Raw genomic sequence first — 27924 nt, 5'->3', positions numbered from 1 at the left:
AATAACCATTAAGGGTGATACTTATTGCAATATAATGAGTTCTTGTACTCTAATAAAATTACAATGGAGAATCCTTTCTACCTTTCATCAAACCTCAATCTGTTCTATGGTTCTCAAGGTAATAACCAGGATAAGTGCCATATATTCGACCAACTCCACTTACAGTTGTATTGTACCCGACATGAATAGCAAGGAAATTAAAGTGTAGAAAGAGTTTTACATGTAACAGCGGAGTAAAGATAATTTTAATCAGATCATATATGATTTAGATCTATAATTTCTTGGGTGAGTATAATTATGCTTTATTGTCATTTATCATTGAACCCTCAAAAGATGTCAATATGTTGGGCCTTGGCTTCTTTGAAATGATTGGGTGATAAGAGTTGAAAGGATGATCCCCCATCTATTAATTTATTCAGGATTTCAGGTTCTAATTGAATTCATGGAAGTGTTATTGGCAGGGAGGTCTATATCTGGAAATATTAATTATTCTGTATAATCGCTTATAAAAGGCACTGATGTGTGCTGATGTCTTGCCATTGCAGGACTCATTAATTTATGTGAGCGTTAAATTGTGTGCTGGCTATCAACAGTTTGGAGGGTTTAAATAGAAACCGTTTCAGAAGGCCGAATTTTCAATTCTTTCACAAGAGATTTTCGTCTTTGTGCTTTGTGAGATGTGCAATAGCCTTAAAGCGGTCAGATCCAAAGGGGTTTGACAACTCGAAACGTTAGCTCCCTTCTCTCTCCACAGATGCTGTCAGACCTGCTGAGATTGTCCAGCATTTTCTGGTTTTCTTTCAGGTCCAAATGAGGGTTGTATCTGATTAAAGATTCCGATCGATGAATCAACAAGCGAGACTCAGTCTCACCACCCAGAATGGCCGCCTGAGGCATCGTGAGTGGTGGACACGGAAAAGGGCATCCTTCTGTCAAACGCAAAAGTTTAAAAAGCAGCCAAAGTTCATTGTTACATTGCCAAACAAATTTGGGGCGGCGCGGTGTCACGGTAGTTAGCACCGCTACCTCACAGCCACCAGGGACCCAGGTTCAATTCCGGCCTTGGGTTTGGCCTGTGTGAAATTTTGCACATCCTCCCCGTGTCTGCGTGGGTTTCCTCCGGGTGCTCCAGTTTCCTCCCAGAGCCCAAAGATGTGCAGGTTGGGTGGATTGGACACGGTAAATTGCCCCTTAGTGTCCAAAGGTGTGCAGGTTAGGTGGGGTTACAGGGAGAGGATGGGGCAGGGGGCCTAGGTGGAATGTTCTTTCAGAGCATCGCTGAAGACTGGGCAGCATGGTAGCATTGTGGATAGCACAATTGCTTCACAGCTCCAGGGTCCCAGGTTCGATTCCGGCTTGGGTCACTGTCTGTGCGGAGTCTGCACGTCCTCCCTGTGTGTGCGTGGGTTTCCTCCGGGTGCTCCGGTTTTCTCCCACAGTCCAAAGATGTGCAGGTTAGGTGGATTGGCCATGATAAATTGCCCTTAGTGGCCAAAATTGCCCTTAGTATTGGGATGGTTACTGGGTTATGGGGTTAGGGTGGAGGTGTTTACCTTGGGTAGGGTGCTCTTTCCAAGAGCCGGTGCAGACTCGATGGGCCGAATGGCCTCCTTCTGCACTGTAAATTCTATGATAATCCATGACTCGATGGACTAAATGGCCACTTCCTGCTCTGTAGGAATTCTATGATTCTACCACAGTCAGGATACAGACTTATTGTGCAAAGTAACATTGGAAGAGGTCATTAGCTTAGACCGAGAGCACATATGTAGATTACAAGAAGCTTTTTTGTCAATGCCTGAGAGCACACTGGGCTAAATCGCTGGCTTTTAAAGCAGACCAAGGCAGGCCAGCAGCACGGTTCAATTCCCGTACCAGCCTCCCCGAACAGGCGCCGGAATGTGGCGACTAGGGGCTTTTCACAGTAACTTCATTGAAGCCTACTCGTGACAATAAGCAATTTTCATTTCATTTCATTTTTTCATATGTAGATTACAAGAAGCTTTTTTGTCAATGCCTGAGGGGATCTTGGCCCAATGACAAAAGATTCCAATTAGATGAATCAAGAGAATCAAAATTTCTGAGCTCCAATGAAGCATGAAAATGCTGGGAGAATATCAACCTGAAAATCATATTTAATGATGTATTTCCATTCCTGACACGTGACTGGAGATGTACAACTGTTGTTGCTGTTATCCAGAATATGCGACGAGCGTTTAAAAATAAATTCCGTTTTTTTATCGGTAGAAGCAAAATTGGTCGCCTTGTCTCTTTTGTTCGGGTTTGACCAAGAGGAACTTTTCTACAAATGAATAGCAAACATTGAAGGCCAAAGTTAAATTCAGTGCTAATGTTCCCTCAACTATCTTTCTTTCCGTTGCTGTGGAGACAGGTTATAAATTAGCCCACCAGAAGAGACTCGTACTAACAGGGTGCTCTTAAAATCAGTTCCTACCATCTGTCACAAAGCTGTAGTCCTTGGGTACGGCGGACAAGGTTGTTACCATGGAATCGTCAGGATATTCATCTTGTTTCTTGTGCCTGTTGTCAGGGAGAATGGGTCCCGGTTGGCCTTCGTAGCTGGGACTCCCAGCTGTTGCCTGCTGTCCTCTCTCGAGCACCAGCCTCACCACCTGGCAAAGAGACATGGAGTAATTGAGTGAGTCGTTTGTCACGCAGCCGGTCTGCCCACACACAGAGGACTGTATGTGCCTACACATCGTTTTTTTTCCCTGCGCGCACCCTGCCATGTAACATTGCGCAGAGCTCCCAAGTGAGAATAAAGTGGAAAGCACATGTGTAGATGTAAGCCCAGTGCAGGTGTGGGTCCAGGGGCAGAGACACCTGTAATATATGTATGTGTGTTGAGGGGGGGGCCGGTTTACCTCAGTTGGCTGGACAGCTGGTTTGTGATGCAGAGCAAGGCCAACAGCGCAGGTTCAATCCCTGTACCAGCTGACATTATTCATGAAGGCCCCACCTTCTCAACCTCGCATGAGGTGATCCTCAGATTAAATCACCACCAGCCAGCTCTCCCATTTAAAGGGGAATGCAGCCTATGGTCACCTGGGACTATGGTGACTTTACCTTCTGTGTGTTGAATGCCTATCAATGCAAATATATAGACACGCACTAATTATGGTCACGCATTAACAATGCACACACACTGATAGCACAGTGGTTAGCACTGTTGCTTCACAACGCCAGGGTCCCAGGTTCAATTCCTGACTTGGGTCACTGTCTATGCGGAGTCTGCACATTCTCCCCGTATCTGCGTGGGTTATATAGCGAACTTGGCCATTTGTGAAACCTTGTTAGTTCCCACAGACATACATGGGAATGGCTTAGTTAGCGGGACATCCCTTATCCACAGCTGCCTCTGAGGAATGCTGCTTGTAGCACCATTCCCTAACGAGGTTAAGGTAAGGAGATCCCAGTCTGTAGGTATCAGGAGGACCCAAATACAGTTGATGGGGATGGGGAGGGGGGGCCTCCAACTCTTTTGAGCAGACCATGCAGCCCACGCTGCCGAGCAACCAGTAATTGTTATTGAACTTTGTCCAGCCGAGATGGGTCGTGTAACGGTATCAATGTTGATGATTTGCTACGCTGGGCGGAGAGAAGCGTGAGGTGCTTGCTCCCCGCTGACGTAATCAATAAACTGTTTGGAAGCTTGGAACAGACCCGAGTGTTGAGTGATTCTTCTGCATTCAATCCCGCTTACCACCCAGGGATGTACTTTTCACCTCTTCATGTTATCCAGTTATAGCACTGGCGGGACCCAACTTCAATTTAGAGTAAAAATTGAAATAATGTGCAGAAAATGTATACTAACGTGCCGGAGATCTTTGTAGGCTGTATATGGGAAGAACAGACAACGTGTAAGCATTTCCTTGACATTATGCGTGCAATTGAACTAAATTTGAACAAAGTCCCATAACGAGCGCGTTTAGCTGCGGGGTTCCTGGCGTTCACAGCGCGAGAAACACATGCTGTAGAACGCCACCCACGTTAAATAAGGGGCCTCAGCGGGGATCGCGTGCCCGAGGCGCACAGCCCCGTTTTCTGCACCAAGCAGCTCCGTTCGTCGGAACGCCTCAGTGCAGTGAGAGATCGGGCCGCCATGTTTAAATGATGCCCCGATCTCCAAGGCCCCCAACCTGACCCCCGACCCCCCCCCCCCCTCAAGCCCCAACGGACTATGGGAGAGACTCGACTACGGCCTCCCCCAACACCCGCGCAAGGCACCCCCAGCCCGATCGCAAACCCACAAGAATGGCAGCCCAGGACCTTGGCAGTGCCAACCTGGCAGTGCCCCTGCCAGCTGGCAATGCTACCTTGGTAGTGCCAGGCTGGCAGTGCCAGTGTACCTGGGTGGCACCAGCAGTGCCAGGGTACCATCCTGCCCAAAGGGCATGCACCTCGGGGCCTTTGTTCCCCTGGGAGACCCCCAGGAGTGCCGTTCTATCTGATCCCCGTTTGTGGTGGCTAGTACTCTACGGTCTCCGAGACAAAAGGGATCGATCCCAACGCCTCTTGTACCTCGGGAATCTGCACATTAAGGTGAGGCTAGCTATCTCGCTTTAATATGCAAATTTGCAGGATTTACATCGCAACATCTCGCAAAATTGCGTTGGACCTCGCGAGGCGCTGCGAGCCGGGTAAATCCTGGGAGCAGAACTTCCCGGCTTCTATCGGTCACACTGCGTCATGGCGAGCTGCTTTTCTGGCGCAGCATGGCCGTTGGATCGCGGATGTCGGTGCAACATGGTGGGCCGAAGGGCCTGTACTGCACTGTATCGTTCTATGTTCTATGTATTTCTCACCTCCTATCTTAATGCCTAGTTAGACACAAACATTAGACTAGTATACACTTGTTGCGGCAGCACGGTAGCATAGTGGTTAGCACAATTGCTTCACAGCTCCAGGGTCCCAGGTTCGATTCCTGGCTTGGGTCACTGCCTGTGTGGAGTCTGCACGTTCTCCCCGTGTGTGCGTGGGTTTCCTCCGGGTGCTCCGGTTTCCTCCCACAGTCCAAAGATGTGCAGGTTAGGTGGATTGGCCATGCTAAATTGCCCTTAGTGTCCAAAATTGCCCTCAGTGTTGGGTGGGATTACTGGGTTATGGGGATAGGGTGGAGGTGTGGTCTCGGGTAGGGTGCTCTTTCCAAGAGCCGGTGCAGATTCGATGGGCCGAATGGCCTCCTTCTGCACTGTAAATTCTATGTAATATACACGGGCAGCTGGTCATTCGCGTCAACCTCAATTGCATCTCAGACACCAGCAGCATTGTTAGGTCTGATAGTCCATTCATCAATGCACTCAGTGGGAAACCTGGGGCGAAATTCTCCCCCAACGGCGCGATGTCCGCCGACTGGCGTCAAACACGGCGCCAATCAGACGGGCATCGCGCCGGCCCAAAGGTGCGGAATGCGGCCTAGCCCCAACATTGAGGGGCTAGGCCGACGCCGGAGGGAGTTCCGCCCCGCCAGCTGGCGGAAATGGCGTTTGTTGCCCTGCCAACTGGCGCGGAAATGCGGCGCATGCGCTGGAGCGTCAGCGGCCGCTGACAGTTTCCCGGCGCATGCTCGGGAGCGTCAACGGCCGCTGTCAGTTTCCCGCGCATGCGCAGTGGGGAGAGTCTCTTCCGCCTCCGCCATGGTGGAGGCCGTAGCGGAGGCGGAAGGGAAAGTGTGCCCCCACGGCACAGGCCCGCCCGTGGATCGGTGGGCCCCGATCGCGGGCCAGGCCACCGTGGGGGCACCCCCCGGGGTCAGGTCGCCCAGCGCCCCACCCAGGACCCCGGAGCCCGCCCACCCCGCCTGGTCCCGCCGGTAAATACCAGGTTTGATTTACGCCGGCGGGACAGGCATTTTCTGGGCGGGACTTCGGCCCATCCGGGCCGGAGAATCCAGCGGGGGGTCCCGCCAACCGGCGCGGCCCGATTCCCGCCCCCGCCCAATCTCCGGTACCGGAGACTTCGGCGGAGGCGGGATTCACGGCGGCCTACGGCCATTCTCCGACCCGGCGGGGGGTCGGAGAATGACGCCCCTTGTTCGTGTCTGTCGGTCTCTCTTGAGCTTTTTTCGTCTCAGATATGTTCGATACTTTTTAAATAGAATAACATTAGAGATTTTACTTCAAATTGATCATTTAATTGGAATGGCTTCTTTTGGCTGCTCCTGTCTTGCGAAAGCAACTGCTTTTCCAGGATGAGATTTGTGGGAGTGTGGGAAGATTTAGGAAGATCAGGATGAACCCATACACTCTTCCTGCAAAAAGAAACATCCAATTCTGCCAATAACAAATATCTCTGCACTACTTTTAAAAGTATGCTCCATGGCATCATTGTTTTGCAAGTCACAGATTTCATTGAAAGGTGTCTGGCAAATCAAATGCAAAATTGTTTGCCAAGCATAGAGACAGAATAAAGCAACTCACATCCAAAGCCCTCGCTGTATCACAAAGTTGTTAAATGTGTGTGAGGGGACTAAGGGCTCGCTCTGTGTATTTTTTAAATAAAATATGGATATCCCCATGCCTATTCCTAAAATTTCAGAAACTGGACAGTTACCTGTTAAAATGGCTGAAGCTTTGCCTGCATGTGACCCTTGAACAAAAGAGGCTAGCTGGAATTATCACACAAACTTAAACCTCGTTATCTCAGGAGAGACACTGATGACCCCTCCTCTGGGCTGCAGAGTTGAAGTTCGAAGACAAGGTCATCTTAATTTCATATCCCAGGCAAGCCAACCAGAGTCTATTAATCTGCTAGGACAAAGGACCCCACCAACCGCCTTTCAATTTTTAATGGCTGGGGTATTTAACTATCTCGGGAACCCTGTTGAGTAATACACATGCCTTGTAAAAGACAATATGGAGAGGTGGGAGTCATGTGTCATGGATCTATAGCTTGTGCAACCAGTAATATTGCTTTGCTGTATTGCAAAATCTGTCTGCCATTTTGCCATCTAACTACCAGTAGCACAGAAAAGTGGCTTTGCCCAGGCTGAATACCCAGCCGCGATCTCCACTGTTACTACGAGGAGATCTGTATCATTGCCTACAACACTGATTCATCTCTGCATGCCTATCTCATCATGTGAAGTCAACACCATCAGTAAGATTAATTATACAGCATTGTTTTTCAACCTGCCAACCTCCGTGAATGAATAACTCATTGGACTTTGATGCTGGGCAACAAAGGATACAGAAGAAGAGATGTCACAGAGGTGTCTGCAGACATGAAAGCTTTAGATGAGGTGAATAAAGAGGAACTGCGTTGATTACCAGAGGGTGCAGATTCAAGGTAGTCGACAAAAAGATCAAAGGCAACGCAAGAGAGAATTTAGGAGGCTTGGTTAGTAAGTTTGCAGATGACACCAAGATTAGTGGCAAAGTGGAGAGTGGAGGAGGTTATCTAGGATTGTAATGGGATCTTGATCAATTGGGCCAATGGGCTGATGAATGGCAGATGGAGTTTAATTTAGATAAATGTGAGGTGATGCATTTTGGTAGATCGAATCGGGGCATGACCTACTCAGTTAATGGTAAAGTGTTCGGGAGCAATATAGAACAAAGAGATCTAGGAGTACAGGTTCATAGCTCCTCGAAAGTGGAGTCACAGGTGGACAGGGTGGTGAAGAACGCATTCGGCATGCTTGGTTCCATTGGTCAGAACATTGAAGTTGTACAAGACATTAGTAAGGCCACACTTGGAATACTGTGTACAGTTCTGGTCACCCTATTATAGGAAGGATATTGTTAAACTCGAAAGAGTGCGGAAAAGATTTACTAGGATGCTCCCGGGACTTGATGGTTTGAGTTAAATAATAATAATAATCACTTATTGTCACAAGTAGGCTTCAATGAAGTTACTGGGAAAAGCCCCTAGTCACCACATTCTGGCGCCTGTTCGAGGAGGCCAGTACGGGAATACAGGTATGGGAATTATAAGGAGAGGCTGGATAGACTGGGCCTTCTTTTCCTGGAAGGTAGGGGGTTGAGGAGTGACCTTATAGAGTCTATAAATTAATCAGAGGCATAGATAAGGTAGAGAGTCAACATCGTTTCCCAAAGGTAGGGGAGTCTAATACTAGAGGTTTAAGGTGAGAGGGGCGAGATACAAAAGGGTCCAGAGGGGCAATTTTTTCCACACAAGAGGGTGGTGAGTGTCTGGAACGAGCTGCCGGAGGCAGTAGTAGAGGCGGGTAAGGGCAGCACGGTGGCGCAGTGGGTTAGCCCTGCTGCCTCACGGCGCCGAGGTCCCAGGTTCGATCCCGGCTCTGGGTCACTGTCCGTGTGGAATTTGCACATTCTCCCCGTGTTTGCGTGGGCTTCGCCCCCACAACCCAAAAGATGTGCAGGGTAGGTGGATTGGCCACACTAAATTGCCCCTTAATTTAAAAAAATGAATTGGGTACTCTAAATTTATATTTTAAAAAAATAGCAGAGCCGGGTACATAGAATCATAGAATTTACAGTGCAGAAGGAGGCCATTCGGCCAATCGAGGCTGCATCTTTTAAAAAGCATTTAGACAGTTATATGGGTAAGATTGGTTTAGAAGGATATGGGCCAAATGCGGGCAACTGGGACTAGCTCAGTGGTAAAGACTGGGCAGCATGGACAAGTTGGGCCGAAGGGCCTGTTTCCATGCTGTCAATCTCGATGACTCTAAGAGAGCTGGAAAACAAACACTGTGCAACAAGTCATTCGGGTCTGGAATGCATTGCCCGATAGGCGAGTGAAAAACAGATTCAACAACAGCTTCCAAAAGGAAATTGGATACATAAGTGAAGGAGAAAATCTGTAGGGATTGGGAGTTGAAGGGGGGGGGGGGGGAAATGTGGGGCAGGAAGATAAACATTTCAAAAGACCCAATGTAGCTTTGGTGGGTCGAATGACCTACTTCTGTTCTGTACTATTCTGTGATTATGAGGTTTCTCTAAGAAATGTTTAACATAGCATATCAACACAAATATCTGCCCAATGAATCATTTATAATGGATTGGAGAAAACTCTGTAACATTTTGTCACTGTGATTCGCAAAGGTTTGACAGAGCACATTTCAAAATTTATAGTGGTACTGCACCAATATTAATGATACTTAATCATTGTAATGTATGTCTGAGTTAGGATTGGATACAAATTTATGTAGATTTATGCATGATAAACTGTTAGTAATCATTCTAAGCATGAAATTACATGATAAATACCACCAATGCTTCGCAATTTGTTACAGTCATGTTAGGCTTGTTCTAAAGTTTTATTACAATCTGTACAGAGAATAAGTCTAGTTTGTTGGAAAGGAAAAAGGGCATTGCGGGGATTTAAATAAAGAAAATGCTATCCAGAAGCTCTAGGTTTAAGTCCTACTCCAGGACTTGATGGCCATGGAAGGTGCTTTCATAATGCGGCCTAACAGGTTAAGGATCGACTTATAAACCTTTTCGACACGGCAATGACAGGTGTGAAAAGTGAAAATCGCTCATTGTCACGAGTAGGCTTCAAATGAAGTTACTGTGAAAAGCCCCTAGTCGCCACATTCCGGCGCCTGTTCGGGGAGGCCGGTACGGGAATTGAACCCGCGCTGCTGGCATTGTTCTGCACATGAAGAGGGATAGCGCTATATTCCTGAGTGTTTTTAATCAATGTTTTCAGCATCTCCTATAATGGAATACAAGAACAATCATTCACATTTCTTGAGGGTTTGTCATGTACGGAGAGAATTCTCAATATGTTTTACACAGAGGAGGAAGAATAGCAAACGCTGAGAAGCAGGGACAAAGTGAATGCGGGGACGGAAGAGGCAAAGGGACTTGAAAAGAAGCTACTGATTTTTTCAAATATTTATGATTAAGATGGGACCCTCACTGGCGAGGCCAGAATTTGTACCTGTAATGATATGTACAGTGTAGTAAAGGGTTAGCAACAGAAACTATGTGTAACTCAACACTAGATGGCGTTACTAAGTTATTGTATATAAGGTAGCATCTCTAGGAACTCTGGGAGAAGATGATGAAAAGCTGATGCAAAAACAGAGGGAGATTTCATTGTAGAAACATAGCACGAGGTTGAGTTAGAGTGTAGTTTAATAGTTCGAGAGAGTATTGATTACTGTACTACAGATTCAGCCTTATTAGTTTATTATCTGTTACTTCGTAAAGTGTGCGATCCTAATCAAATTTAGTATTGTAAAATAAATGTGTTTTGATTTAAATTTAATTTTATATCATAGAATTATAGAATTTACAGTGCAGAAGGAGGCCATTCGGCCCATCGAGTCTGCACCGGCTCTTGGAAAGAGCACCCTACCCAAGGTCAACACCTCCACCCTAACCCCACTAAGGGCAATTTTGGACACTAAGGGCAATTTAGCGTGGCCAATCCACCTAACCCGCACATCTTTGGACTGTGGGAGGAAACCGGAGCACCCGGAGGAAACCCACGCAGACACGGGGAGGACGTGCAGACTCCGCACAGACAGTGACCCAAGCCGGAATCGAACCTGGGACCCTGGAGCTGTGAAGCAATTGTGCTATCCACAATGCTACCGTGCTGCCCTTTGTCAACACTCCATGTCTGGCTATCTTGGAGAACAAGGCAAGGAATTTGACAGTACCCGTCACTAATTGCCCTTGAGAAGGTGGTGGCGAGCCCCCTTCTTGAGCTGTGTGTTGTTGCTGGCAACCAGGCGTAGGTACACTCACCGTGCTTCAAGGGATTTCCCCAGCGGTGGTGAAGGGGTGAAGGAACGACCATACAGTTCCAAGTCAGGATGGCGTGTGACGTGGAGGAGAACTTGCAGGTGGCGGTGTCCCTGTCAAAGGTGCCTCAGTGAGTTCTGGAGTGGAGCGGAGCCAGTGCAAAGTAACTCGGCACGAGACTAATTAGAGTCAAGACTTTAGACGAATCCTAATCACACTTTATATGAATGTTCTGACTGCTCATTGGTCGTGTCCTATTCTATGTGTTCATTAGGGGCAGCACGGTAGCCTTGTGGATAGCACAATTGCTTCACAGCTCCAGGGTCCCAGGTTCGATTCCAGCTTGGGTCACTGTCTGTGCGGAGTCTGCACATCCTCCCCGTGTGTGCGTGGGTTTCCTCCGGGTGCTCCTGTTTCTTCCCACAGTCCAAAGATGTGCAGGTTAGGTGGATTGGCCATGATAAATTGCCCTTAGTGTCCAAAATTGCCCTTAGTGTTGGGCTGGGTTATGGGGATAGGGTGGCGGTGTTGACCTTGGGTAGGGTGCTCTATCCAAGAGCCGGTGCAGACTCGATGGGCCGAATGGCCTCCTTCTGCACTGTAAATTCTATTAGCTGCATGTATGCATATCATGACAGGCCGCATGAGTGGCCCTCCTTCTTCTCAGTAAGCCACAAGATTGAAATCGAGCTTGTTCACGAACCATGACCCCATGACTAAGATTAAACATTTAAGACACACGCCGAATATTTGAAATGAATGAAATGAAAATTGCTTATTGTCACAAGTAGGCTTCAAATGAAGTTACTGTGAAAAGCCCCTAGTCGCCACATTCCGGCGCCTGTTCGGGGAGGCTGGTACTGGAATTGAACCGTGCTGCTGGCCTGCCTTGGTCTGTCTGCTTTAAAAGCCAGCGATTTAGCCCTGTTAGAAAATGCTCAATCATTTATATAATAGAACTGGCATCAACTTCAAATGGGAAAAACAAAATAAATATTTACACTTTTTTTTTTCATTAAGGGACAATTCCACCTACCCTGCACATCTTTGGGTTGCGGGGGCGAAACCCACGCAGACACGGGGAGAATGTGCAAACTCCACACGGACAGTGACCCGGGGCCGGGATCGAACCTGGGACCTCGGCGCCGTGAGGCAACACTGCTAACCACTGCGCCACCTGTTGTCCATAAATATTTACACTTTGGCCGCACGGCTCTCGCAGTCAATGTTGTGAGCAATCGGCATGCAGCTCACTTCACTCGCCCTGGCTTTACGCGAGAATCAGTTCAGTCATACCGGTGGGGGAAACAAAACGACACGGCGGGAATTCAGAGGAACGTGGTAACTCTGCGTGCGGGCAACGGTCAACAAAATGTCTCATGGGCCGCACTCAGAACCCAGATGGGCCACATGTGGCCCCCGGGCCTCGGGTTGCCCACCGCCGGCCCAGAATCTCTTACTTATTACTCAACTGATGATGTTCCACATGAATGTGTGTCCTGGCAATACAAGATGGCTGCCGACACCCGCACTGTTCTGTGCAAGGCAGTAAAACTAATGACATCACGCCGCTGGCCCGGCCTGCCCGGAAGCAGCCTTGTCCAGTTTTTCGTTAACTCTGATATGGTCCTGAGACTTTATTTCCCGTGGTAGGAATAGGCTGAATAATTTTCAAAGTGTAACCAGCAGCTGCGTAACTGAGAAATGTGGGTCGGGATTCTCCGCCCCGTCACATTTCTGCCTCATCTCGCCACTGCTGGCAAAACAGAGCATCCCGCCGGTGGAGAATCCCGCCCGTTATTTTTTTCACTGAACATTACAATTCCACTGCTCTTCTTAAATTATTAAAAGACTGAATAATTAAAAGACTCCCGAATTTTGCTGCCATGGTTTAGCATCTGAAATCCTCGTTACGGATTATCCCACCTGACTTGCAAAATGTTTAATGCGGCTGGAAATGAACATTTTGGAATTTTTTGGAAGCTGGTTTGTTGGAATGAAGGTTTTCCCCTCGCGATGCTGCGTGCTTAGCACCGCGAGCATCGATTCGGAAAAGGAAGCTTCCATCGGCCTGCACCGGACCAACTTTGACTTCAGTTTTTCCTTCACATTCCGCTTTCATCGCGGAGAACCGGATTTTTAGCACCGTGTTGCGGGAAACACACTGGTCGGAATTTTCGGTTCTGACTGAACACCGGCATGTTTCCCTCCAGAGATTCTGACCAGGATCCTCTGACACTCTGAGCTGGACCCTCTGGTCCGGCAGCCGCGTGTTTCTGGGCGCCGCTTGTCAGTGGGATTTCCCATTAAAGCCCCCCCAAGCCGTTGGGAAACCCGCGGACAAGGTGCGCTGCAATTGGGAACAGAGAATCCCAATGGCCGGAGAATTCCGGAAATCAGTGGACGGGGTTTTGCACCGTCACTCTGGCGGGGCGGGGCCTGATCAGGGTGCCATCTCTGAGGAGCGCCTCGATCTGGGGGAAAAATAAATTCCTTCCCACCACCCCGGCAGGCATAGACCCCTTCCCACAAGCTTTGCGGCGACCCCCCTTCGCACCAAGTATCGGGGGGCACTCTCCCCCGCCCCCGTGTTGCCCCCCTCTACCACCCTCCACCACAAATAACAGGACCCCGCCTCTCCCAATGGCCTAATGGAGGAGGGCAACCCACCCGCCCGCCCCGGTCCCTGGAGGTGCCCACCTCAGTATTCCTGGCAGTCTCCCTAGACAGTGTCAAGTATTACTGCCAGGGAGCCAGGGGGCAATACCCAGCTTCGGCCCTCAACCCAGGGGGCCTCCAAGCACCTTCGCACCGCCAGCGTGGTCATCATCATTACTTTTCAATTTAGGAAACGAGCAGTGATTCGCGCTGGCGCGATGTCACTCCGCCAGGCCGGGGGGGCATTCCGCAGGACCGGATGCTACTTTCTGGCCGTGAGCCTAAGCACACCATCGGTTGGGGGGGGGGGTGCGCTGACACAAATCCCCCTATGGCTTTCTCACAAGATTTTGTGACCATATGGCTAGCACAAGGGGACATAGCTTTAAATTGAGGGGAGATATAGATATAGGACAGATGTCAGAGGTAGGTTCTTTACTCAGAGAGTAGTAAGGGCGTGGAATGCCCTGCCTGCAACAGTAGTGGACTCGCCAACATTAAGGGCATTTAAATGATCATTGGATAAACATATGGATGATAAGGGAATAGTGTAGATGGGCTTTAGGTTGGTTTCACAGGTCGGCGCAACATCGAGGGCCGAAGGGCCTGTACTGCGCTGTAATGTTCTATGTTCTATAACGGGATTTGCACCCATGGCGAACGAGCCCCCTAAATCCTTGCAAAGTTCAACCAGTCAGGGACCTTTAACCTCTTGATGCGGCCTAAGTGGTTCCCACCTTGCCACTTTTTGTGGCGATTGTCCCTTTAAGGCCAAGTCAGCAGATCTACGGATCACCTTGTCTGGGGGGCCAATTGGGACTCAGAGGTGGAATCACCCCAGGGGGTGGAGGCCTCTTAGACAGGAGATATGTAGGGAACAAGCCGTAAGGCTGCTGAACAAGTCTTGTTAATAAATACCGTTTGTGTCCATTAATGAAGCCGGTGAAAGTACATCTTTATATTTGGGTCGGAACATACCTGCCCGGTGTTCTTCAAATGCTCCATTGCTTGCTTGTGGGTGATGCTCTGTAAGCTGACGCCATCCACCTCCCACAGTCGATCGCCTGGGAAACAAATAAAGGAAGTCAGGACTGGTGTGGCCTTATCTATCTTAGAACAACAAAGCGCTGTAACAGGCTTTCCTTAGTTAACTCAAAACCAAAGCACAGAATTAGACGGTATCCGAAACTTTTGAAGCTGCATTTTCCAGCTGGTACCGCATAATTAATTGTTCTCGCCATTTTGTGTGGCAGATAACCATTAAACGAAACGGTGTTGCTCTCCATCTGAGCAAAGTGAGCCCGAACAAACAGGCCTAAAACTAGGCCTCAGGCCTCATGTCAGTAATACGGATGAACCGCCAGTGAGTGCGGGGGCTCCACAGAAGCACAGCCTCTGGTGAATCACGGTCTCACAGGCAATGGCCTTATCAGGGTCCCACGGACAGCCGAGTTTAAAAATAACCGACTAAAGATAAGAAATGGAACCTGGCTTTACTTTCTTCTCGAGTGTCAAAACAGGTATTGGACGATTTATTGATTGGCTGCTTCAAAGCGGTACCTGGTTGAAAATGAATTTGGACTGGAAGTTACAGGATTAATGACTGACAAAGAGACACAATGGCCTGGATAGTTGCAAGGGAGGTGGGGGAGTTGCGTTGGAGGGTGACAAAGGCTCAAAAGCCTAGCAAGGCCGGGGATATGGAGGTCCTGCTGACTAATGAAATGAAAATCGCTTATTGTCACAAGTAGGCTTCAAATTAAGTTACTGTGAAAAGCCCCTAGTCGCCACATTCCGGCACCTGTTCGGGGAGGCTGGTACGGGAATTGAACCGTGCTGCTGGCCTGCCTTGGTCTGCTTTAAAAGCCAGCGATTTAGCCCAGTGTGCTAAACCAGACTGCGTTAGGATTTCTGACCCAGCCTTCTGCCAAATGGACACCCGGGCGGCAAGCTAAAGGAAATACCAGCAACAGGAGTCCAAATCCAGGAAAACTCAGAGATGGTCCCGGAAATCCAGAGAGAGGTGCCCTAGCCAATGTCACAACAGGGATGGAGGACATTAGGGTTATCTCTGACGGATCTCCCCATGGGCTTTGTGGAATATGAGTTCCCGTGAAGAGCTGGAAGAGGTTCTCCCAATAGGGGCTCACCAGTGGGACCTTACGTATTGACCCAGAGACCCGGACCGGCAGTCCCCGATAGTCCTGGGCTGGGGTATTTGTTTTGTGCGTCGCACCTTCAGCTTCGTTCTTCTTGGAGAATAAACTTACTTTACCTTTTAGTCTGTGCCTCCTGGAATCATTACACTGGCGATGAGGATAAAGCACGGGATTCTGAACAGCCTTTTTTTTTTAAACTTCAGAAGACAACTCAAGTGACAAAACCAAGCACACATGGAAATATCTTTCTTTGTACCCTATGATGCAAATGTGGAGGACAGGAGCCAGCGTGCCGAACTCATGCCCTATTTGTTTTGCACCAAAGACATTGAAGGGGATGCGAGACAAAAAGTAATCCTCCTAACAGCATGCGGGGCACCGACGTTTCGCATTATCAAAGGTTTAGCATTATTCAGCGGTCCCTGACACTAAAACGTTCGACGAGCTCCAAAGATGTGCAGGTTAGATGGATTTGCCATGCTAAATTGCCCCTTAGTGTCCGAAGGTTAGGCGGGGTTTCAGGTTTGTGGGGGAGTGGGCCCAGGGAGGGTGCTCTTCAGAGGGTTAGTGCAGACTTGATGGGCCGAATGGTCTCCTTCTGCACTATAGGGATTCTGTGACTCCATTCTATAAAACCATTATGACCCAAAGCCTTCCATAATCCTCCAATGTTCCCGTTTTAACAGCGCTGGTCGGACCCCGGGGAATTTTGAGCTAGAATGCGGAAGTTATAATAATAATAATAATCGCTTATTGTCACAAGTAGGCTTGAATGAAGTTACTGTGAAAAACCCCTAGTCGGCACATTCCGGCGCCTGTTCGGGGAGGCCGGTACGGGAATTGAACCCACGCTGCTGGTATTGTCCTGCACTGCAAGCCAGCTATTTAGCCCACTGTGCTAAACCAGCCCCCAAGTTGGCAGCGTACTGCGAAACTGGCCCGTCCCTAGCCGAGATGCTACGCGATCGGCTAGTGTGCGGGATTAACAGTGTGACAACCCAGAAAGAATAACTGGCGGAGCACAACCTAGGCTTCAAAAAGGCTACAGAAATAGCTTTGTTCCTGGAGAATGCCAAGAAAGGCTTGCGAGAACTTCAAGGGATGATGGACAGCAGCGTCCTCAGGTTCGGGAGGGATGGGTCCTCGCGTAGAGAATCCAGCTTACCCGGGGAAGGCACCCACTTGTCTCGCCCACCATCAATCCAACATTCCGAAAGGGCATCCTGGCATTTAAAATAATGACCGTATAATCCCAGAAGTATCCATGAAACCTCTCTGGAGGATCACACGTGCCACCGCAGGGCTGCTGTAGGTGCTGTCGAAGGGCATGACCCCGGCTAGGCTGCCAGAATCAGCAGTACCCATGCCAACCAGGCTGGGAGCTGAAGCCACCTCAGGCCCGGGCCTTTTCGTTTAGACGGGCAGCATGGTCGGCGCAGGCCTGGAGGGCCGAAGGGCCTGTTCCTGTGCTGTACTTTTCTTTGTTCTTTGTTCTTGCAAGTATGCCAGCCCTCAGAGGATGAAATGATGCAGTTAAGCTGCATCATTGTTACCAAGACTAGCCAGACAAGGATAAGGCTGCTCGTCAAAGGTCATTCCTTAGAGATGGAGGTGGATACGGGAGCTGCCATCCGACATTGGGGAACAGACATTCCAGCATCTCTGAACGTGCATTCTGCTCTTAAACCTAGTGAACACAATGTCCAGACTAGCCACGTTGAAGATTATGGGGACCACTCTGACTCTGGCAGCTTATGGACAGCAGTCTGCCTGACTGCCCTCATAGTCGGGCAAGGATCAGGACCTAGTCTCCTGGACAGGGATTGGCTCCAGAAGATCCGACTGGACAGGCTGGAAATCTTTTAATTAAGGATCAGTGGATTGCACAAATACCCCAAAGTATTCCAAGAGAGCCTCAGCAAAATAAAGGGAGCGAGGGTCAAGATCTATGTGGACCCTGAAGCCCTACCAAAATATTTCAGGGTTTGGCCAGTCCCATACTCTTTGCTTGCAAAGGAAATTGAGTGATTGGAAAACCTTGGGCTAATACGGCCAGCACAGTTCGCGGAGTGGGCAGCACCAGTGGTACCTGTCCTCAACCCCGACATGTCAGTCTGCCTTTGCGGAATTTACGAACTTACAGTCAACGAAGCCTCAAGACTGGATCGGTAACCTATGCCGCGTATAGAGGACGTAATTGTCAAATTGGCAGGTGGCCAAGCCTTCACGGAACTCCGGCTCGAACTAGATGAAACATCCCGAACATATGTCACAATTAACACCCATTAAGGGCCAGTACGAATATACACACATTCCCTTCATCGGCGTGTACCACCTTCCAGTGTGCCATGGAAAATATTCCCCAAGGGCTACCAAGGGTGGCGTATTAATCATAGGGGCCACTGAACAAGAGTACCTATCGAGCTTGAAGCGATTTTCCAATGGAGGCGCACCCCTCAAGAGAGAGGTATGCGTATTCCAGGCAGGCGAAGTGATCTACCTTGGGTACGGTTAAGATAAGAAAGGTCTACACCCCGCACAGGATAAAGTCAAGACCATCAGGGAGGTGCCAACCCCGCAAAATACAAGAGTTGAAATAAATTACGATGGAATATTCACCCTGAATTTGGCCACTTTGATGTCATCTTTGCACACGTTATGAAACGACGTCAAACGTGGTCATGGCAGCGCCACAGGTTGAACCCCTCGTGAACGTAAAACAGCGACTGCTGTCCTCCAAAATACTGGCCCTTTATGACGCCGGAAAATAATGAATACGGAGGTGGGATGCCTCTCCACATGGAGTGGGTGCAGCCCTCTCATGTCATTGAGAAGTTGGCACCGAGAACCCCATTGTAATCGTGCCCAGGAGCCCAGCAGACGCTGAGTGGCGTTATTCGCAGATTGAAAACGAAGAGTTGGTTGTTATTTTTGGTGTGAGAAAATTCCACCAGCACGTCTACAGCCGTCCCCCCCCCCCCCCCCCCACCCACCCACCCACCCACCCACCCCCTGCCTCCCCTTCTCCTCACAGCTCCTTCCACCAGTGGGAACAGTTACTCCCTGTCCACTCTGTCCAGACCCCTCATGATTCTGAACATCTGGAATGGAGTCACATATCCTCTCGATTGACTCACATCTTTTCATTTCCTCACCCCGCCCCCCACAAAACCCCCCTCTCCCTACCTTTCTCGATATAACCATCAAGGTCAGCAGCTCCTCCGGGTATGACTGCCTTCACGTAAATCCCACCATGTCTCACACTGGTGTTCTTGCCTCCCTGCAGAGCAGAATAGAACATTTTGTGATAAAGGAATCTTCTCAATGGAGATTTTTATTTTCAACAGACCAGTGCATGAGCTTGCTGTGGACCCTCAGAAGAGGTCTCCCTTCAGTCAGCATTATTGTGTGATTAAGCGCCAGGGTCCCGGGTTCGATTCCCGGCTTGGGTCACTGTCTGTGCGGAGTCTGCACGTTCTCCCCGTGCCTGCGTGGGTTTCCTCCGGGTGCTCCGGTTTCCTCCTACAAGTCCCGAAAAACGAGCTGTTAGGTGAATTGGACATTCTGAATTCTCCCTCTGTGTACCCGAACAGGCACCGGAATGTGGCAACTAGGGGCTTTTCACAGTAATTTCATTGCAGTGTTAATGGAAGCCTATTTGTGACAATAGCACGGTAGCACAGTGGGTAGCACTGTTGCTTCACGGCTTGAGGGTCCCAGGTTCGATTCCCGGCTCGGGTCACTGTCTCTGCGGAGTCTGCACGTTCTCCCCGTGTCTGCGTGGGTTTCCTCCGGGTGCTCCGGTTTCTTCCCACAGGTCCCGAAAGACGTGCTTGTTAGGTGAATTGGACATTCTGGATTCTCCCTCTGTGTACCCGAACAGGCGACTAGGGGCTTTTCACAGTAACTTCATTGCTGTGTTAATGTAAGCCTACTTGTGACAATAAAGATTATTAAAAAAGAACGATCTCAACAAAGGAAAAAGCTCCATTTGAAATTCATTGGCATATGACCTCTCTAAGTGTTTAGATTTTTCCTTTATTCTTGCATGGGATGTGGGCATGCTGGCTGGGTCAGCGGTTGTTGCCTATTCCGAATTGCCCTTGAGCTGAATGGCTCGCTCGGCCATTTAAGAGGGCAATTAAGTGTCAACCACATTGCTGGGGGGCCTGGTCACACATAGGCCAGACCAGGTAAGGAGGGCAGATTTCCTTCCCCGAAGGGCATCAGTGAACAAAATTGGTTTTGAATGGATATGGGATGGGAATTATATTGATGGGAATTTAAGAGATAGCACCAGGCTTCTCATCAATATCTGCAAATGGGCCTTCTTTCACTGTATAGGAACCCTCTCACCTTGTTACAAAATACCTATCAGGGAGGTTGAAGAAACGCAAATTGTTTTCGTTGAAAGGACAGAGGCTGAGGGGAGATCTGATTGAAGTCCACAAAGTTACAAGAGGTATAGAGAGGGTGAATAGTCAGAAGTTTTTCCCAGGGTGGAAGACTCGATTACAAGGGGACATAGGTTCAAGATGAGAGGGGGAAAGTTTTGGGGAGATTTTCACAGTAACTTCATTGCAGTGTTAATGTAAACCTACTTGTGACACTAATAAAAGATTATTATTATTATTAGCGGGGAAAGTTTTTCACGCAGAAGGTGGTGGGTGCCTGGAACTCGTTGCCAGTGGAGGCGGTGGAGGCCGGCACGATAGCAACGTTTACGATGTATCTTGAGAGACACATGAACGGGCGGAGAATAGAGGGACATTGATCATTTGGGCAATAAGTAATAGGTCTAAATAAGGAAGCTGGATCAGCACAGGCTTGGTGGGCCGAAGGGCCTGTTCCTGTGCTGTGATGTTCTTTGCCTGTTCCAGAGTGATTCTGGTCTTTCTCAGGTACATTACTATCTCTTTTACCACATCTCGCACCTGCAGTTGGCACTCACATATTACACCGTGAGCTGAATTTATCTGAAAGCCAATCTCTGTCGCTTTGAATGGACTGAAATGTGCACTGCAAGGAATTCTTTTTAATGATGTCAGATTGAGTAAAGGCAGGTAAATGGAGTTGTGCCCATTTTCTTCCATGTCGGACTGGGAGCGAGGGGCTGAATGGCCTACTCTTGTTCCTAACTTGCACTTAAGTACCCTCATTGCAAATCCAAAAGCAAATCAGGGGCGAAATTCCCCGTAATCGGCGCGATGTCTGCTGGCCGGCACCAAAAACGGCGCAAATCAGTCCGGCATCGCGCCGCCCCAAAGGTGCGGAATCCTCCACATCTTGAGGGGCCGAGCCCTAACCTTGAGGGGTTAGGCCCGCGCCGGACTGATTCCCGCCCCGCCAGCTGGCGGGAAAGGCCTTTGGTGCCCCGCCAGCTGGCGCGGAAATGACATTGCCGGGCGGCGCATGTGCGGGAGCGTCAGCGGCCGCTCACGGCATCCCCGCGCATGCGCAGTGGAGGGGGTCTCTTCCGCCTCCGCCATGGTGGAGACCATGGCGAAGGCGGAAGAAAAAAAGTGCCCCCACGGCACAGGCCCGCCCGCGGATCGGTGGGCCCCGATCGCGGGCCAGGCCACTGTGGGGCCAGATCGCCCCGTGCCCCCCCCAGTACCCCGGAGCCCGCCGGCGCCGCCTTGTCCCGCCGGTAAGAGAGGTAGTTTAATCCACGCCAGCGGGACAGGCATTCGGCCCATCCGGGCCGGAGAATCGCGGGGGGGGGGGCCGCCAACCGGCGCGGCGCGATTCCCGCCCCCGTCGAATCTCCGGTGCTGGAGAATTCGGCAACCGGCGGGGGCGGGATTCACGCCATCCCCCAGCGATTCTCCGACCCGGTGGGGGGGGTCAGAGAATACCGCCCCAGGTCTTTTGGCCCCCTTGCAGACATCGTGGCCGGGATTCTCTGATCCCCCACCAGGTCGGAGAATTGCGAGGATCGCGCCTTGCCGCTCTGATGCCGGCCTGACGATTCTCCGGCACCGGTTCCCAGGCGCCCGCGGGATCGCCGCCGCGCCGGTCAGCGCCCCCCCCCCCCCCCCCCGGCTATTATCCACGCCTCGATGGGCCGAGTGCCCGCCGAGTTCGGCCGAGTCCCACCGGCGTAGGTTACGTATGGTCACACCCGGCGGGACTTCGGAGTTCTGGCTGCGGGGGCCGTCCTGGTGGGGGGGGAGGGGGGATCCGACCCAGGGTGGGGGGGGGGGCTCCACGGTGGCCTGGCCCACGATCGGGGCCTACCGATCGGCGGACGGGCTATTCCTGTGGGGGGCCTATGCTCCTCCACGCCGGGCCCCTGTAGGGTTCCGCCGTATTGCCTGGGGGCTGGCGCGGAGACGGGAACCCACGCGCATGTGCGGACCCGCGCCGGCCGTGGCGCGCCGGCGTTCGAGCGCCGGAGCAGCGGACACCACTCCGTTCTAGCCCCTAGGAAAGGGTGGATACCTGGGCCTGGAGGCCCGTTGATGGCGGAGTGGCTCGCGCCGCTTTTGAACGCCGGCGTCAGAACGTGGCCACGGGATTGGTGAATCCCGGCCAATGATTTTTTTAAGTGCCTTCGCCAAGACTCAGGCAAACGCAGCATCAAGTTGCGCTCAGCAAGATCCGACATTCCGCAAATAAGATGAATGACTGACCATTAGACCACACGATGCAGGAGCAGAAGTAGGCCATTCGGCCCATCGAGTCTGCTCCGCCATTCAATGAGATCATGACTGATCTGGTTGGATTATCCTCAACTCCACTTTCCCGCCTTATCCCCATAACCCTGGGGATAAAAATCTGTCTCTCTCGGCCTTGAACATACTTAATGACCCAGCCTCTACAGCTCTCTGCGGTAAAGAATGCCACAGATTCACTCCCCTCTGAGAGAAGAAATTCCTCCTCATCTCTGTCTTAAATGGGTGACCCCCTTACTCTGAGATGATGCCCTCTGGTCCTAGACTCTCCCACAAGGGGAAACAACCTCTCAGCATCGACCCTGTCAAACCCCCTGAGAATCCGATATGTCTCAAGATGGTCGCCTCTCATTCTTCTAAACTCCATGAGTACAGACCCAACCTACTCAACCTCTCCTCATAAGAAAATCCCTCCATACCCGGGATCAACCCAGTGAACCTTCTCTGGGCTGGTCAATCTGCCTGATTTTTTTGTTTGTTTTGTGTGGTAATGTTGCCCAGGAGACCAGGGAAGGCTCTCTGCTCAATTTCACATAGTTCTGCGGGACATGTTCCATCTACCTGAACAAGCAGACGGAGTCCGAGTTCAGCAATTATCCAGAAGTCGGCACCTCCAAGGGGGTAGCGTGCTTCAGCATTTGCTGTCAAGTCAACCGAGATTACAGAGGCAACCTTCGTTACTCCTGAATAAGCCCAGCAATGCAATTGGCAGCTCCTATCACAAACTATTCAACCACATGTCCCCGGACTGCTGCACTTAACACAAACAGAGATGGAGTGTAAACATTCCAGCAATGTTTCTTTTTTGTGTCATTACTACTTCACGTCACAATGACGCAAAATCAGAAAGCACAGCGACCATATAGGGATAAGTTGACAATCAGGTGTACTGCCTGGACCACGTTGGGACATTTTGTATTGCGTGTTAATACTGACAAATGGGTAAGATCTTATGCACATCAATACTGTTTGTTGCTATGCTCAGACAGTGTAGGCAACACAATTACTGGGTGCGCTGCATGGCCAGTAAATGTTGGGAGATCCCTCTTCTGGGGTCTACCTGGCTCGCCACGCCTTACAAGATCTAACGCGATCTTGCGAGATATCATGGTCACTATATTTTAAATCTGCATATTAGAGTCAGACAGCTAGTTGCACTCTAATAGCGCTTGCTTGGTCTACCCGTGATCATAGAGTCATAGAAGATTACAGCATGGAAACAGGCCCTTCGGCCCAACTTGTCCATGTCGCCCAGTTTACCATTATATCCCCTTTAGTTGAGATTTAAAAGAAAACATATAATAAATAATTCCAGTAAGTATTACATATGATATGCGTAACAATGTATTTTACATCATGTACAGCTTGTCCATTCACAAATCCAACCGTCCCAGGTTCTTTCTGTTTCTCGTTGATCGTCCTAACTTTGGTAAATCTGGTGAATCTGTATGATAGTTTTGAACTTCTGTCGGTACATCTACTCTGATTGTATCATTGTTCTGAACATCTAAGTTAACGAACATCTCCATTAAGTTGTGGTTTATCGCCAGCAGCAATGTTGATGAATCGGAAACGACGAACAACTCTGCCACACCACTCCAAGCAAAGAGTAAATGAGAAGATAAGAGATCAAATGGAATCTCAGAAGAAGAAACAAAAGGAATATTATGACAAGTCTACCAGGAGTCTGAAGCCTTTGAAACCAAGTGACATGGTGAGAGTGGAGGATCCAGATGGCTGGTCAAAACATGTAATCATAGAATTTACAGTACAGAAGGAGGCCATTCGGCCCATCGAGTCTGCACCGGCTCTTGGAAAGAGCACCCTACCCAAGCCCACACCTCCACCCTATCCCCGTAACCCAGTAACCCCACCCAACACTAAGGGCAATTTTGGACACCAAGGGCAATTTAGCACGGCCAATCCACCTAACCTAACCTGCACATCTTTGGACTGTGGGAGGAAACCGGGGCACCCGGAGGAAACCCACGCAGACACGGGGAGGACGTGCAGACTCCGCACAGACAGTGACCCAAGCCGGGAATCGAACCTGGGACCCTGGAGCTGTGAAGCAAATGTGCTAACCACCATGCTACCGTGCTGCAAGGACGGGTTTTAAGGAGGAATAGACGGGCACTCCTAAAAGTGAAACAACCTGTTGCTTAACAGCAAGGTGAGGATGTATATGAAAGTTTACATTCATCAAAGCCGACACAAGCAGTGGACGAGTTAAATGTCAATGTACAGAATGATGTTCAGAACAACGTTGGGGTCTAACCCTTTGCCTTGGAGACCTCGGGCGAGCGCCGTTTAGTGCTGGTCCCCACTAACGGGGACCAGAAGGTACAGCACTTGTGGGGCTTTCCCAGGGTTCACTTCTCCCGATGCTGTTGCCAGCGGCTGAAGGCCTCGGCCTGCAGCGCCTCACATCCCTCAAGAGGCACGAGAGCCGTGCAGCTCCGACCCGGCAAAGTGAAAAGGAGCGGAGTGGCTACTCGATGGTGACTGCCACTCCTCGGAAGGTCTGGGCCGAGGGAAATCAAGAAACACGAAACGGAAATTGTGGTTTAAAGGTGCTGGATATTAAGAGCTAAGAAGACTGAAGGGGATGAGAAAGGGAGCAGGTTGGAGGTCCCGGGGAAGGATGTGTTTGAAGTATTTCTATGTTTTAAAATACCATGGTCCACAATGAGAAGATTTAGTACAATTCGCAGAATTTTACAGTGAAGAAGGAGGCCATTCAGCCCATTGAGTCTGCACCGGCCCTTACAAAAAGCACCCCACTCAAGTCCATGTATCTACCCTATCCCTATAACCCCCACTTAACATTTTTTTATGGACACTAAGGGCAATTTAGCATGGTCAATCCACCTTACCCACACATCTTTGGACTGTGGGAGGAAACCGGAGCACCTGGAGGAAACCCACGCACACACGGGGAGAACGTGCAGACTCCGCAGACAGTGACCCAGCCGGGAATCGAACCTGGGACCCTGGAGCTGTGAAGCAACTGTGCTAACCACTGTGCTACCATGCTGCTGGTGATTACCAGCAGCCGAAGCAATTATTTTAATACTTACTGTGACGCTAACACCAAGGCTTCCATCGATTTTCGCCAGCTCCACACAGTATCTGTCTTCTGGTTTGACATCAAGTGTGCCCTGGACACAAGATTCAGTACCATCCTGACAATGAAAACAAAGTACCGATAGTAATTCTGTCAGATCCAAGTGGATTAAAAAGTCAACAAGATGTCCATTTGCGATGTAGACTTCACAATGTGCCGTGCGTTTCCACACAGGAACCTTTCTTACATTATCTAGTCTGAGAGGAGTGACACTCAGTGGGTGGTATTTAGTCAAGGGTCTCTCACCCATCTCACCCGCCAGCTGGTCAATGAGTGAGAGCCCTGCATTTTCCTCTTTTTTGGAAGGCTTGCCGTATTACGTGCCAATCTGGATCAAGGACCCCCCTCCCACCCACCCTCAGAAGTGGGCGTCTTGCCCTGCCAAGAGTTGTCGGCCAGTTCGAGACTAGCGTTTAGACCGCTGCCAGTACTACACTCACCTGATGCCTAGGATCCCTCATGGACCCGGGCACAGGTGACTGATGGTGGGGGAAGGGGATGCAAGGTTGTGGGGGGGGTGCGCAGAGCAAGGTGGGACGGAGGTTAGAAGCAAGGGAGGGTTTGATGAAGTCACGGCGAGTCCACACCGGGCTGCACCAAAGGAAAGTAGGTTTATTTACAAGGCTATATTACACAGCTCCGGTAGTCCCCAACTGGGTCTGAATGGTCGGTGCCGAAATGGCCGACATTATATACAACATGGATTGAGTTCCCCCCACCCTCTTAACGAGGGAGCTCATACTCCGCAAGGGACACGGGGAAGACAATCATTCCCACCCCATATGTCCCGTGCGGCAGATTATGACAGTGGGGAGGGTATATCTCACAACAGGCCCACTGCCCTCCCTTCCTTATGCTGGGTTCCATAGTCAGGCACTAAGTACATTGGAACAAGGAACCCTGCCCCCGGGATAGGGTGACCAGATTTGCCAAAGCAAAGACTAGGACGTGTTGACAAGCTTTGAGAAGGCGGGGCTCCATGATGATGCATATGTTGGGCGACCAATGGCAGGAGTCTTGGTGGCTGTCCCAGCAAAATAGGGATGTAATAATAATAATCTTTATTATTGTCACAAGTAGGCTTACATTAACACTGATGCGGCCATCAATTCACACGAGACAGAGAGTTGAAGGGAACAGTGGCTTTAATCAACTGGAACAGTGCCTGCCTGCGACTGCTCTGCACTGAGAGCCGCCTACAGGGAAGCTGCTCTATGTACCTCCCCTCAAGAGGCGGAGCTCACAAGGGCACCAACATGATACAAGTGGTGTAATACAGTACAATGGTCCATAGGTGGAGCCCACAAGGGCAACAACATAGTACAATGTAATACAGTGGTCAATGTTACCATAATACGTTCACCACACACTGTAATGAAGTTACTGTGAAAATCCCCTTGTCGCCACATTCCGGCGCCTGTTCGGGGACACCGAGGGAGAATTCAGAATGTCCAATTCACCTGACTCGGTAAAGACAGTGACCCAAGCCGGGAATCAAACCTGGGACCCTGGCTCTGTGAAGTCATAGTGCTAACCACTGCGCTACCGTGACATAGACAGGGTAGAGTCAGGAAGGTCCCCACCTGCAACCCACTCACCCAAATAAATGAGGAGGGCTTTAAATTCCAGCCAGTAGTACAGCTTTGGCTCAATGGGTATCAGTCTAGCTTCTGAGTCAGGAGGTTGTGAGTTCAAGATCCACTCTAGATACTTGGGCACAATATTTAGGCTGACATTCCATTGCTGGACTGAATAGGTGTCCTCTCAGATGGAGATAAAGGATCTCAAGATGCTATTTTAATGAGCAACGGATGACCTGCCCTCACTTTTCAATTTACTCCACAAACAGTACACAAAACTGGGCAGTCTCACTTCTTTATAAAACTAAGCTGAAATGGGTTCACTCCCTTTAATAATACTACCAAGTTAAAAAATTGTAAAACCTTAAATAAAAATATTTTGTTATCAAACCTTTCACTCACAAAACATCAGTTGGCTCACAGAGGTTGAAAGGGTAATGTTCCTTCAGGATTCAATCCCAAAGCATGTCCCAATTAACCATGATTATGAATACAAAAAGTAAGACAAGAACTTCAGCCAAAACGTCAGGTCCCACCAGCCATGGGAATGGTTGAGGGGGGTGGGGATTGCCCGGCAGCTCTCCAGCCCCTCCAGGCACAGTGTTGCTGTGGCCGGAAGAGGTACTGCAGTGATGTGCCTGAGCCTCAGTCCCAAGACTGCACTTCAGGTAAGTACCAGGAGATCCGCCTGGGGGCAGGCGGTTAGGGGATGCCCTGGAGGGTCGGAAGGGGCAGGCAATCTCAGTGTCGGAGAGTAAGCCGGGTTGGGGGAGGGGGGTGAGACAGAATACCCAGGTCCCTGAGGGGAGGGTGCCCCAAATCTGAAGGGGCCTTGTGAATGAGGTGCCCCCCGCCCCCTCACTTCCCGCCAAGATTGAGGGTGAACACCTTTTCTGTTTGGCACCCTGATCCTACCATTACCCACCAGCCTAAAAATTGAGACGTAAGGGCTTCAATAAGAGCGTGTGGGGCCTCCCATTCGAGTCCTGCCCGCCCCGCCATAAAATTGTGCCTCGG

The 27924-nt window shown here is 50.0% G+C and overlaps 1 protein-coding gene across 4 annotated transcripts in view; it reads right to left on the bottom strand.

Annotated features, from left to right (window-relative positions):
- Positions 1-27924, bottom strand: part of ptpn20 (protein tyrosine phosphatase non-receptor type 20) — a 402784-nt gene that overhangs the window by 154879 nt on the left and 219981 nt on the right. For all 4 annotated transcript variants that reach the window (XM_072491743.1, XM_072491746.1, XM_072491744.1 and 1 more), the window contains 4 exons: positions 25281-25385; positions 18710-18803; positions 14343-14428; positions 2456-2633 (listed from right to left, as the gene is read on the bottom strand). In XM_072491743.1, coding sequence (XP_072347844.1) covers positions 2456-2633; positions 14343-14428; positions 18710-18803; positions 25281-25385 — 463 coding nt within the window. The remainder of the gene's footprint in view (positions 1-2455; positions 2634-14342; positions 14429-18709; positions 18804-25280; positions 25386-27924) is intronic.

This window comes from Scyliorhinus torazame, chromosome 28 (assembly GCF_047496885.1).
Source record: "Scyliorhinus torazame isolate Kashiwa2021f chromosome 28, sScyTor2.1, whole genome shotgun sequence".
NCBI lineage: Eukaryota > Metazoa > Chordata > Chondrichthyes > Carcharhiniformes > Scyliorhinidae > Scyliorhinus > Scyliorhinus torazame.
Note: the sequence above shows the minus strand (reverse complement) of the source record. Positions and strands in the feature narration are given on the sequence as shown.